Below are 13,700 nucleotides of genomic sequence, written 5' to 3'. Positions count from 1 at the left end.
AATTCAAAACATACACAATGCATTGAGAGCGGGAGGACGGGTGGTGAGGGCCAGAGAAACATGTTGGCAAAATGAACTAACTTTTTAAATTATTAAATGTTATTTAATAAATTATGGAGGGAGAAAGCTCAATGAACAATATTCTTATTGTATGTTCGTATTTTGAAGGATTTGGCAACTTCAGGAAATTATATGGATAAAGTATATTTTGATGCAGTCCAGATGCTATGCTTTCCTATGCTTCGTAGAGGCATATTAAAAAGCAGATCCCATTACAAATAATAAAACAAAATTGTGTAGCTGATCAACATAGGACCTGCTCAAGAGATTTAGCCAACCGCATGTTCAGGATATTTTGCATTCCTTTTTATGGAAGTAATAGATTCATGTAAATCTGTCATTCTGCACTGCAGCATTAGTAACATGCAAACAAATGTTGTAATTGAGCATTGAGCTGTGACTAATAATAGCTGTGAATGTCTGTGACTTTTTTCTGGAATCAATACATACAGTTCAAAACATGGAGCCCAAATAGACACTTTTGAAGTGCACACTTAATTAAAAGAGGGCTGTCAGCTTTGATTGATTTAAGTGCAGGAATGAATTGCAGTTCCCACGTGCATTTACTCTCTATCTTCAACCTGACTGGGATATATAGTTACCAATATAATTACTGAAATACAAATGCCACAAATGAATTTAATCATCTATGAAATGGGACGCATTTTATGTGGTATGTACATATTATTCATGTTCAGAAAAGTACAAAGACACAAAATAAAATTAGTGGATTGAAGAATGTATGGAAAGTGGCTGGGTTTTTATTTTGAACCACATATTCAAAAGTCACAACAACTACGATGCTTCCATGCAGTCAGGGAACAGGAATCCTGCATCATTGTTGTACCATGCCGAGAGACCACATGCCAAGTTGTTTCAAGTGTCACAGTTGCATGGTCTTAATATCTAATTTTTTTTTAATGAAATAACTTCACTTGCACCCTTTGAAATGAAGAGAATAGCTGCTTTTACATTTTCATTTAGTCACTCCAGCCCCTGGCAAGTAGACACATAGCTGAGAGAATGAATTTGGTGGCATGAGAGCAATATTCCCCAGGGCAATGTGTTTCCAAACATATTAACTATAAAAAAAGGACTGTAAATGAACAATTACCGGTTTTCTTTTAGAAATCCCCATGCAACCAGAAATAAACATACTTGTTTGTTTCCAATTTTTATTTTATCTTCTCTTGACAAGTTAATTTGATTTCTTATTTTAAAGATATTATGTACTTAATTGATCATCTTGTGCCTTGACTGGAATTGCTACCCTTCCCCCTTCCCTACTAATTACAAATTGAGATGGGAAACAGGTCACATTAGGATTTAAGTGATTTCTTCTCAATGCACTTGATCAATGTAATGGCTTTCTCTCCATGTGCTTATGGACATTTTCTGTCACTGCAATATGAGGAAGAAATCTAATTTCCAGTCAGTATTTGCAGTGTAAGAAAGGAAGCATTCAGAGTTAAAACATTTTCAAAATAATCCAAGATAAAGTTCAAGATTATTGCACTCTTCATGTTTGTTATGAAAATAAATCAATATTCTATTCTACTGTCATGAACAGATTTGACTAACCATCTTTACAACAGGTTTTCTTTTATAAGTTTTTAAAAAATATATTCTCCCCACTTCCCCTTCTACAGACTCCTCCCGTTATGTACCACTTCCAAAAAGAAAGGGCTATATCACAGGATGATTTGCCCTCCAATCCAACCCCTTCCCCATCACCATTAGAAAACTCTCCATCTTGACCATGTCATTTCCAAGATCTAGAGATCCAAGTGAGCTGAAGTTCTGCACTGATGATTTATATCTGTACTTTTACCACAGGCATCAGCAATTAAAAAAATCCATTTACCTAATTTATTACATAATACAAATTTGAAAATATGTAAGATTTATGCTTGCAACTATAAATAACAAATCAATGTGCCTCAGATCCATGCTATTCTTTCTCAATAACAGAATGAGACAATGCAGATTATGAATAGCTCGACAAATATGTGCACTGTCTCTGGTCAATTGATACTTGGAGACAGAACAGTGTCCTTTCCTTTATGTACAGACAGTAGAGCCTGGTGACAATCTCAAATGAAGAACACCGCGATCAAGTAGCAGAAAGTTTCACCTTTAAATCAGCGGTGCCAGATGATGGCTTTGGAGTTACTGAGCAACACTGAAAAGGATATGACATTACTGGCTTATTTTACTCAATTCATTTTAATTTTTGATTTGCTTACAGGGCTCAGGGAATTTGGTGTCCAATATTCAACATTACTTAATACTAAAAGATGATTTAAGTAAAGAACTTGTCATAGAGCAATTTAGTGTTCTCTGGCAAATTAAGGAACGTACAGACATGGTGGGACCAAACCTGATTTAGTGACTGTCCCAGCATATCAAAGTTCAATTGTGAGTGAAGTTTGAGCATTGCACATTTTTGTAGCAACGCACAAAGGAACTGGAGGAACTCAGCGGGTCAGGTAGCATCTCTTAAAGGAAATGGACAGTTGATGTTTTGGGTTGTGTCTCCATTTTGCACATTTTGTCGTGGGTTTGGGGGTGTTTGGAGTGCCATCCCAAAGCACAATGCAGCAACAAAGTACTTTTGAAATTCATTATAATGACCAGATAACCTATTCTTTTTTTGGTGAAAATAGTTAAGGGATTGGTCAGGTCACTGGTAATGATGCCCCTGTTTTTTTTACATTCTTCTTATGGAGCAGCACAGTGGCACTGTCTCACAGCACCTGTGATACAGGTTCAATCCTAACCTCTGCTGCCAACTGTGTGGAGTTAATATGTTCTCACTGTGACCATGTGGGTTTCCTCTGGGTACTAAGATATGCAAATTGGTTGGTTAATTGACCACTCTAAATTGCATCTTCCCCTCATTATAAAGGTAAATGGTAGGATATGGAGGGAATTCAAAAATTGATGGAAATAGGTTACAGGGAAAATTAGTGCAGGAATGGATTTACCCAATGGGTGAATGGTCCCCGTTTATGCTGTGAGAAAATATGAAATATGGAAATATGAGTAGACAGGACCTCAAATTGATTTCTCATCCACTGAACCACACCTCTGACAATGGAGCAGTCATTTAGAACTCCAAGTGACTTACAGGCCAGATTTCTGTGCCCAAGACTCTTTTGGGGGGGGGGGGGAAGTGGGGGGAAAGAGTAGAGAGAGGGGGAGGTTGAACCCACAAATTACTGACGAATGGCAAATTTTGGCATGGCTAAAACACATAGCGACTTTAAGTGCTGTTCTTTTGTGCAGCTGCCTGTTCTTTATTTTAGCTTAAGTGCTCTTTCATGCAAAAGAAATGAATAAGAACTCTCTCACTCTATGGAGGTTATTATGTTGGTTAAGAATAACCGATGTTCAATTGCAACTGCACCCATAGCATGCAAGCCACTTTCAATTGGTTGTATTTATGTGAATGTACTCAACCGTTTAAGCAAGTCTTAATTAACAATCATTTTTCACATTTGGTGAGAAATCACTGAAGTTTAAGGAGCTGCAAGACTTACCAAGACCAATTGAACTAGGACCATTGACCCTCTGTGGAGCACTGATGCTTGTTGATGTGTAGAGACCAGTCACCAGTAAGCCATCAAAGTATGTGCTTGTGGAAATAGTCACTGAAATACATTTAGGAAAACACATTTGAACAATGATCGATTGGGAGACCAAACACAGCAAGTATCACACAAAACACTTAGAACATCTTTTGGAATGTGCATATTTCTTTGGCCAAATGAGGCTCATATAGAAACTCCAACAAAATGACTAAACATGATTATCAAGGTTTGCAACATTACTTCACATTTACTTTGGGTGTGGAACGGTTAACCAGATAAGCAGCATAGGCCCAGATTCTGATCGTGAATGTCAGGAAATCTGACACTTGCATGTATGTATAGCTCAGAATGTATCATTTGGGGAGGCCTGCAGCAGTGGGCACCGTATCTGTCAAGATGCACCTCTGCTGGATCTGAATCTTGCAGTGATTCCCCAGGACCTGATCTCTGATCCTGGCTAGTTCAGATCTGGTGCAGGTCCCAAGAATCCAAGATTTTAGTGGTAAATGCAAGTCTTCAGAGAAGAGAAAGGGAAAGCAGGTACCTTTCGAAAAGAATATTTCAGTTTTGTTTAATGCTTTCAATTATTAACAAAATGTTACGGCTAACTTTATTTTTAATTTTTTTCCAATCAACTCAAAAATGTTTCCAAGTATTTTGTTTTTAATGGTACGTTTCTGATATTCTGCCCCTCACTGCCTTGACAACCAGCAAAGCTGGAAGTGAAGGCCTTGGCAGCTGCCAAAGACATTTATAGGAATTTCAACAGCATGGCTTCTTTGGAGCACCATTGTGAGGACCTGCCACCACTCAGGCCACAATGCTGGAGTCTGGGACACTTCAGGCCAGTAAGATAGGTCTTCCATATCTGGGCCAGATAAGTTTGGGATGCAGTGACCTCGGTGGTAATTGTGGGTAGTGTGCCAACAGATTCAGTGAAATTACTCCATCTTTCAGCATACTATGTAAGAATACTATACATGCAGATGCATGGAATAAATAAATTATGCATTGCCATTATAGATACATTGTGATGTACATCTTAATAAAATGTACACCAGAAATCTTGCAAACATTGCACTAAATATCCTGTGAACAGTAAGAAACAGAAGTCCAGCTGAACACCATTCACTTTAGATTATGGAAATGATTACCAGAACATACATTACTTGTGTTCAATAAATAGTTTCAACAATACCATTTTGAAAGGAGTAGTCAGAGAAAGAAATCTGTCACTCTTAATCTGGCCTATATGGTGATTCCAAATTCACCAATGTGATTGTCTCAGAACTGCCCTGAAGTGGCCTAGAAGGCAATCAGAGCTTGATGATAAATGCCACCTCACACATCTACCCCTTTGGTTGTTATTATAGTAGAAACATTGGAATATTACTGGGCACGAGGAACTGTAATATAAAGATTCATATGAGAAATTAGGTATCACTTTTCCATTGAGATGTAAATGTTAAGGAACACTTTGGATTTTTAAGGGCCACCATTAAGGTAAGTAGCATATTAGGACATAAATCTAACTGAAAAATAATTAAAGGCTAGAAACCACATTGACACAATGGAGCCACTGAGTCCTACGGCGCAGAAACAAGCCCTTTGGCCCACCACATCTATGCCAAATGTTGCACCGTCTATACTAATCCCATTTACTAGTACTTGGTCCATTGCCTACTACACCGTGGCAATCCAAGTGCTTGTCTAGATGCTTCTTAAATGCTGTAAGAGTATCTGCTTCACCTCTTCTGGCAGCACATTCCAAATTCCAACCACTGTGCGAAAAATCTCCTCCTCAGATCCCCTCTGAACCTCCTACTTCTCACCTTAAATCTATATCCTCTCATCATTGAGGCCTTGACCAACAGAAAAAGATTCTTACTATCTACTTCATAATTTTGTATACTCCTATGAGCTCACATCTCAGCCTCCTCCACTCCAGGGAAAACAAATAAAACCTATCCAAACTCTCCTTATAGCCATAATACTCCAATCCAGGCAAGAACCTGGTGAATCTCCTCTGCAGCTTCTCCGGCACAATTACCTTGTTTCCTATAGTGTAGCAACCAGAATTGTGCATGGTACTCCAGCTGTGATCGAACTAATGTTTTATCAATTTGTATGATAACCTCCTTATTCTATGTCATAGCCAATGAAGCCATACCGCTGCTGCCACTTTTAGGGATTTATGTTTCCCTCTATTCATTAATGCTCCCTAAGGCTCTACCATTTATTGTGTGTGTCCTACCATTTTTGCCCTCCCAAAATGCATTACACCACATGTCAAGATGAAATTCCAACTGCCATTGTTCCACTCACCTTCCAGCTGATCTTTATCATACGATAGCCTAAGACAACCATCTACACTATCTACAACAGCACCATTTTTGTGTCATCAGTAAGTTTACTGGTCATATCTCCTACATTCAACATCCAAGTCATTATTGTACGTTGCAAACATCAAAGGTCCCAGCACCAACCCTTGTGATACATCACTGGTCACAGACTTCCAAAATCAACCCTCCACCACCACCCTCTGCCTCTTATTACTAGTTAATTTTGGATCCACTTTGCCAACCTGCCCTTGATCACATGGACGCTAACATATGGACTCTGATTAAAATGCAGAACTGTGCTCCCACAAATTATCAATGAAACAGAGCTGGAAATTAGATAGTTGCTTGAAAAAGCATAAGTTTAAAAAAGCACAGGAAAGGAACAGGAGATTGAGATTAGATTAGGTGGACAGTAAAGTGTCAGCACTGTTCTGATGAATCAGCTGCTCCCATGTTGTCATATTCCATAGGGTAGATCTAAACTGTGCGTGATCCAGATCAATAGAGAACCAGGAGAGATGCAAAATGAGTTGCTGACTTGCTATCACTTGCTTTAAGCTATTCTGTGAAATTAAGAAGATCTTCCCTGTTTATCTGTAAACAGCAGCGGTTTCACTGCTTAGAGCCATTTAATTATGAGCATGGGTAGTGCAAATATCAAGTGAGGTATTATTAATATTCCAGGCATGGTGAGAAAGTGATACTTCAGAAGTGCAAGCAACAAGATTTGCGATGCTACAAATCTTTTTGCTATTCTTCATTAACCATTTGCCTCTGCTGGAGTGACAGAATAGATTTTGACTTTCACAGCAATGTGTACTGAGACTTGTTCCAGAAGGAAACCAGGATACACTACCGTATTCTCACTCTCTAAATTGCTAAATAAAGCTACTAATTAAGATCAGAATTTAACTTTTGCTGACAACTGAGTTGATGATTCAGACACCATAGAGATCAATAAAGACAAAACAGAACTGGATGTGATTAATTTAATAACTGTTAACGCAACTTTCCTTGAAATTGGTACATTTAATCACCAATGTAAGGTCTTGCCAGTGGCAATGTAGATTATTACTCATTCTTCTGCCAAGTATGGTGGTGCAATATAGGATATAAAAACTTGCTGTCCTCAGTATATCTCGCCTGTATGTGACAACTAACCACATATAATGTAATTGAGTCCGAATGTCTAGATGAAATGGCCTAGCAAACCAAACACATTCTGGACAGATAGGGATTGGAAGAAGCTAAGCTGACATACAACAAATGTATACTAAAGAATCTTCATATAAAAATTTTGGGTACAAAAGCTTAATTGCAGAATATAAAGTTTTAAATTTTGATCAGCTAACAATATTATCTTTAGAAGAATATGAACATATACCCTGCAGTCTGTGAACTGCTTGCCTCATTCATACTAATACTACGCCAAGTTCAAACGGCAGTATGTGAAACTGGTATAATGCTCAGTTTGTTAATGGTGTGTCTGTATTACTTGTATTTCAAGTTTCCATTCTGCCCACATTTTCATTTTTGTGTATTTTGGGCTTCTTTGCCAATCAAAAATTTCCCTGGTTGGCACTATTCTTGATTCTTTGGTAACCACTGCTCATAATCAACAGTTCAATGCTTCTGAGGAATCAGAAAATACCATTTCATAATTAGCTTTCTTATTTTGTTTGGTTAAATGCTTTTATGCCATCTCAGAAGGTCAAGCATCTGAAAACTGTAAGAATTCAACATACTGGAATGTCAAGCTGCAAACTGTCTGCTGGAGGAACTCAGCGGGTCAAGCAGCATCCATTGCGGGAAAGGAATTGTTGACGTTTCAGATCAAAACCCTGCATCAGGACTAAGAGTGGAGAGGGGAGATAGAGAGTATAAAGGGGAGCAGTGAGACAGGGGCCAGAGGTAATTGATGGACTGAGGGGAGGATGTGACTGGAATGTCATCTTCTATATTACCTGCCCAATAACTGCAGCAGGACACCAAATCAATTTTAATATATTTAAATATAACCAGTGGGAGGCTGGCACTAAATGAGCAAAAATAGGCAGCTTGCCAGTTGGAGGGAGTGGGAAATTTACTAATTTCTCTGTGAAGCTGAGCCAATCAAGGCAAATAAAGATTCAAGATGGTGAATAGCATGAAGGGTTGAGCATTGGATGGGAAGCTTTGTACCTTTGGTAGGGGCAGTGAGACATTCTTATCTGAAGGGTTTTGTTTGTTTGGAACAATCTTCTCAAAGCAAACACTGGCTGCACTGAGGGGCATGTGATGGAACAACTACATCTGCTGCAACTTAAAATCTGCATTGGGGACCTTCATAAAACTCCAATTTAGAGAGGCCAGTTGGTCAGATACTGCCTGTTCCCAGTGGACATCTTGATTGCCTATTTCAGCACCACGCCTAAAAATAGCACAAGTTGGAGCAGCTGTAGGAACAACATTGCATTTTGCTTTGGTAAAGTAATTTTGCCATATCTTTCCATTTCCTCCATGCTGATCTAGTTAACTTGCCACAACTTCAGATCATTTTCTGTCACTGATTTTTACATTTCATTTCCAAATTTTCAAAAAATTTGAGTACATCCTGTAGTTCAAGCATATTTGTGACTTTGTAGCTCTTAAGGAATGCATTAAGCCAAAATATGTAGCATTTACAGACTCAGTGCAGAATATTTTAGTTACTATAGGGTACTTGCTGGACATGAAGTTTAATATAATTCTTTGTGACAGAAAACACTAGTCAAATCCCTTCAACAGTTTTTCATTTTTCCATGAAATGGCTAACAGATGTCTTGGTGTAATTTATGTTCCACTGCAGCTCTGCCGAGCAAGACACATGTGCTAGTTGTGATGAGAAATTGTCAAATGTTCTGAAACTTACAATATACAAAATGGATTGTTTAAGCTACAATTCAACAACTACTTTTAGAATCAAGTCTTTAAACTTCTGAGCCTTTCCATCAATACTGAAGAAAACTGAACATAACTCCATTTAGTCACAGCAATAAATAGTCACATTCAACACACACACACACAGAACAAATAGAACTAAAAATAAAGAGCATACAAAATAGAGACTGGAGAGAATGGACAAAATTTGTTATTTATAACTGAGAAAAATAAAGTACAAATCCAATTGCTAATGGTACAAGTACTTAACAAATCTGAAGCCTTCATAATACCTAAATTTCATACCGTTTTTGTATCTGTGAACACTTTTTATTCACATTTCTGAGCAAGGGGAAAAAAACTTATCATCTGATAAAATGCTTCTCTTTCTTCTAGCTATTAACCTTGCTCTATCATAATCTTTCCTCTTTGTTTGTGAAACAAAACCATGCTTTTTGCACTCCCAAATCTACTATTACTCACAAGCTCAAAACAAGTTACTCCAGAGGTTCTGCCTTCTGGCATTTCATCACCCTTGTCTTCACTTATTCCACAGACTGCAGGCATTTACAACCCAAATGTAAGAGACCTAACCACAGCTTGTTAGTTTATCTGGCCTTTCTACTATATGTTAAGCCAACACAGGTGGTGCCTGCATCATGGGCCTTGGTATTTCCTTTGGTTTCTCACAAATGAGATTTTTTTAAAAATTGTAGAATCCAAAATAACAGTTCCTGTTAAATAAATAGTAATTTTGAGAAATTCAAAGTTCTGAAATGTTTCCTTTCATTCCAAAATTGAAGTGGCATACATTAATGTTTTATTTTAGCCCCTCGCATTTCTTTTGAAAAAATGCTTCAGCCCTCAATTCATGTATATTTCTGGGCAATAAATCATGTTGGAGAAGGCAGAAGAAAATTTGCCCCTCACAGGTCTCAGAGATTATGATGATTGTTGTATAATGTAGGGAAATAAAAGGGAATTTCAAGAGAAAAATCTCAACATTATGCTGGGTTCCATCAAAAATTCAGTATTATTTACTTGAGAATTGCATGGGACTTTCCTGCAACTCTTGCAATTGTTACTTTAATCCTTTGGAAGGAACAAATTCTGGGTATGATGGCATGGTAGTTAGCACAGCTTGTTAGCACAGTTGAGCTTGTGAGCATAGTTCCAGGGATCCAGGTTCAATCCTGACCCTGGCTGCTGTCTACATGAAGATTGCGTGTTCTCTCCATGACCACATGGGTTTCCTCCCAATTCTTAAAGATGTGCAGTAGGTTGACTAGATACCTGTAAATTACCTTTTGCTGTGGGAAACTGGCAAAAGAATAAGGGGGCGGGGTTGATGGGCATGAGTGATGCAGAGCTGCAGGGAAAATAAGGACAAGGGGATGGGACTGATGGAGTTGCTGTTTACTGCTGGCATGGACTCAATGGGCTGAATGGTCTGTGTCACTAATAATAAAGACAATGTTAGGTATTGATCTAGAGGCTCTCAATTTATGCTTCATTCAAGGCCATTTAATCCCAAATAATAACTCAGTGTGACACTGACAGAAAATTGGTTGGATGGTTTATAGAGAGGAGGAAAGCTTTAGACTCTGACAAAATAGTTGGTTAGTTGGGCAAAAAATGGAAAATAGAATTTAATCCAAAGAAATGTGAGGTATTACATTTGGGGAAATTCCACAAGGCAGGTAAATACACAATAAATGGGAAGATACCGAATTACGCAAAAGAACAAAGGAACTTTGGAGAGCATGTCCACGGTAACTTAAAAGGTAGCTGGACAGGTCAAAAAGGTGGTGAGAAAGGCAAACAAGATGTCTTATCAGAAAAGACAAGGAATATATGAGCAGTAAGGATGTCATTAAACTGGAAAGGGTACAAAAATAGACTTACGAGGATGTTACTGGGACTGGAGAGTTTGAGTGAAAAGGAGAGACTGGATAGGCTAGGACTTCTTTCCCCTGAAGCAGAGGAGAACGAGGGGTGACCTTTTAGAGGTTTATGAGATTATGAAGGCAATAGAAAGGGTAGGTAAATCCGTCTTTATCCAAGGGTAAGGGAGTCTAAAACTACGGAGCAAATTTAAAGATCTGAGGGGCAAGTTTTCCCCACACAGAGGGTGGTAGTTATAGAAAACAAACTACTAGAGTACGTGTAGAGGCAGATACAATTATGCTTAAAAGGCATTTGGACAGGGATAGGAAAGAAGTAGAGGGATATATATTGGCCTAACGCAGACAAATAGGATTAGTAAAGCTAGGCAACAGGTTGGCATGGAGGAGCTGGGTCGAAGGGCCTGTTTCTGTGCTGTAAAGCTCTATGACTCTATGGTGTCTAAAGTTATTAAGGGTCTAGACAGAGTAAATAAGGAGGATCTATTTCCCTTGGCAGAAAGATCAAAAAAAAAATCAGGGGCATGGCTTAGAAGGAAATAGTAGAAAGGATTATAGTGGAAGTAAGGGACAAATTATTCTACCTAGAGGGTGGCAGGAGTCTGGAAATCACCACCCAGACGGTTGGTAGGTGGTGAAATCCCCATCACATCCAAAGAAGTATTTGGACATGTCCTTGAAGAGCTGTGACCTGCAGGGATATGGACCTAATGCTGGATCATGGGATTAGTTTGGGTAGCTCTTTTTCAATCCGTGGAGACATGATGAGCTGAATGGTGTACTTTTGACACAAATTTTCCACGAAGTGTTACCCTGAGACAGATGCAGTCTTTTGGATGAAACATTAAACTGAACTCTCAGTGTGATAGTCATATATTTATTCACATTTTCTTACAGCATAGCAGGCTACCATTTAGCACATCAAGCCCATGACAGCCCTCAGTGCATTCCCATCAGTCGGATTCCCCCACATATTTCCCTGTCACCTATTCTTGCTTACATGCCCATCAACTCTCCCCAATTCTCTTGCCACCCACCTATACCTGCCAATTAACCTAGCAGTATGCCTTTCGAACATGGAAGGAAACCCATACATTCACAGGGAGAATATGCAAACTCCCCACAGACAACACTCAAGGTCAGAATCAAACTCCAGCTATTGGAGCCGTGCAGCTAAGTCGTATTAGAACTGGGAACACTTGGAAGGTAGCCTGAAAGCTTTGGATGATATTATAAAGGGTTTGCTTGTAAATAAGTAGAAGGAGCTAAAGATAGAGCTTTGGGTCTGCAAATACGATTTTGTAGATGTTGGAACAGAAATCATTTTCGAAGTTGGAACAGAAGTCATTGTTCAAGTTGGAACAAAACAAGAACAGTCTCATTAAGCGCAAAAAGACCAAAGTGGGCAGTCACGTAGTATACTATCGGCAAGAGAGGGAACTCTTATTGAATGCTCATTAACAAATGAATATCTTAAACAGCAATTAATTGAATGTTGCAATTTTACAATTAACAATGTTAATCAATCTAATTGGGATCACTCATTCACAAAATGAAAATTAGAACATTATTCGAAAAGCATAACTGACAAATGCAATTATAGACTACCCATTGGATTGCTAAAGAGATAATATTTCAACTTTTTTTTGCATTATTGGATTCTGTGTAGATGTCAGTATAATGCATACTTGCATACTTAAACAAATGCAATAAACTCCAGGTTAATAGATTCCAGTTATGTTCTAGAATAATAGCAGCATTCAATCAGCTGAACAATATTAAGCACTGCTGATTTTTTTATTAAGTGAAATTGCCCTCAGCAGTTGCAGCCAAAAAGAAATAAAACTCTTCACAGTAACATTATTCTCAACACACTAATCACATGAGGATCTTGCAGTAAGTCCTGTAGATTTCCTTGATTTGATGAAACTTAAATTTTGTACATCTTTAATAAAAGTAATTTGTTGATGAAGGTTAATTATTCTTGAGGGAGTTCAGTTTACTACAACGGATGAATGAATTATGTCAAAAACAAATTAAATCCATTCCAGGTTGTTTCTTAAATTTAGAAATGATTATGGTCACCCTTGCAATAAAGATGGACATAATACTAACACATTATTTTGATATCAGTTTGCAGTGACCTTGTAACACATAAAAGAGCAATTGAAGATCCTGTTGCTGTGTCCACATTCTCCAAAATTAGTAAAAATTAAGCCTACTGTTGATTCCTATGGACAATTTAATTTGGAAAAAAAAATGTGGAGCGTAAAGAGAGACAATCGCAACATCATTTTCTGTTGTGAACCCTGAAGTTTCAGAGCACACAAAAACATTTGTTGACTTCTGTATCGTTCCTGAATTCCACTGAAATGAACACGATAAAGCTATAAACTTTCTACCATTCTACCTGGAAACCATGTGAAACATTTTAAGTATTGACATAATATGTAGCGTTAACAATAGTATGGTAGATTTATTTGCTGCACTTCAATTTGGTGTCTGTGTACACCTTAGGAAAACTGATTACAAAATGACTTTAGCAGAGGCCTGTGGTGTCTTGTCTCATCCCTGGGGACAAACAAACAAAGTAGAAGAAATAGGTAAACTATTTATTTGATAATATAAAAAAAGTTCTTTGGAAGCAAGATCAGCTGACTTTAAAAATAAATTAACCACAAGTCAGTTAAAAATGAAATAAATCCAGGATGGTATTTGAAAGGGTTTAATAAAAGCTGGTAGAAGGGAAATATCACACGGAAAAGCACTGCTGCATCATCAAGAGCATTAAACCTGGCATTTTTAAATCAGGACTTTCCCCCTTACAACGAAAAATTCAATCACTTGTAGTATCACATCTTAAATTCTTTAGACATAATGAAACAAAGTTAATTAGTCGAAAC

At 37.9% G+C, this 13,700-nt stretch overlaps 1 protein-coding gene across 4 annotated transcripts in view; it reads right to left on the bottom strand.

Annotated features, from left to right (window-relative positions):
* Positions 1-13,700, bottom strand: part of reln (reelin) — a 276,572-nt gene that overhangs the window by 243,012 nt on the left and 19,860 nt on the right. For all 4 annotated transcript variants that reach the window (XM_052034310.1, XM_052034309.1, XM_052034308.1 and 1 more), the window contains one exon: positions 3,603-3,713. In XM_052034310.1, coding sequence (XP_051890270.1) covers positions 3,603-3,713 — 111 coding nt within the window. The remainder of the gene's footprint in view (positions 1-3,602; positions 3,714-13,700) is intronic.

This window comes from Pristis pectinata, chromosome 19 (genome assembly GCF_009764475.1).
Source record: "Pristis pectinata isolate sPriPec2 chromosome 19, sPriPec2.1.pri, whole genome shotgun sequence".
NCBI lineage: Eukaryota > Metazoa > Chordata > Chondrichthyes > Rhinopristiformes > Pristidae > Pristis > Pristis pectinata.
Note: the sequence above shows the minus strand (reverse complement) of the source record. Positions and strands in the feature narration are given on the sequence as shown.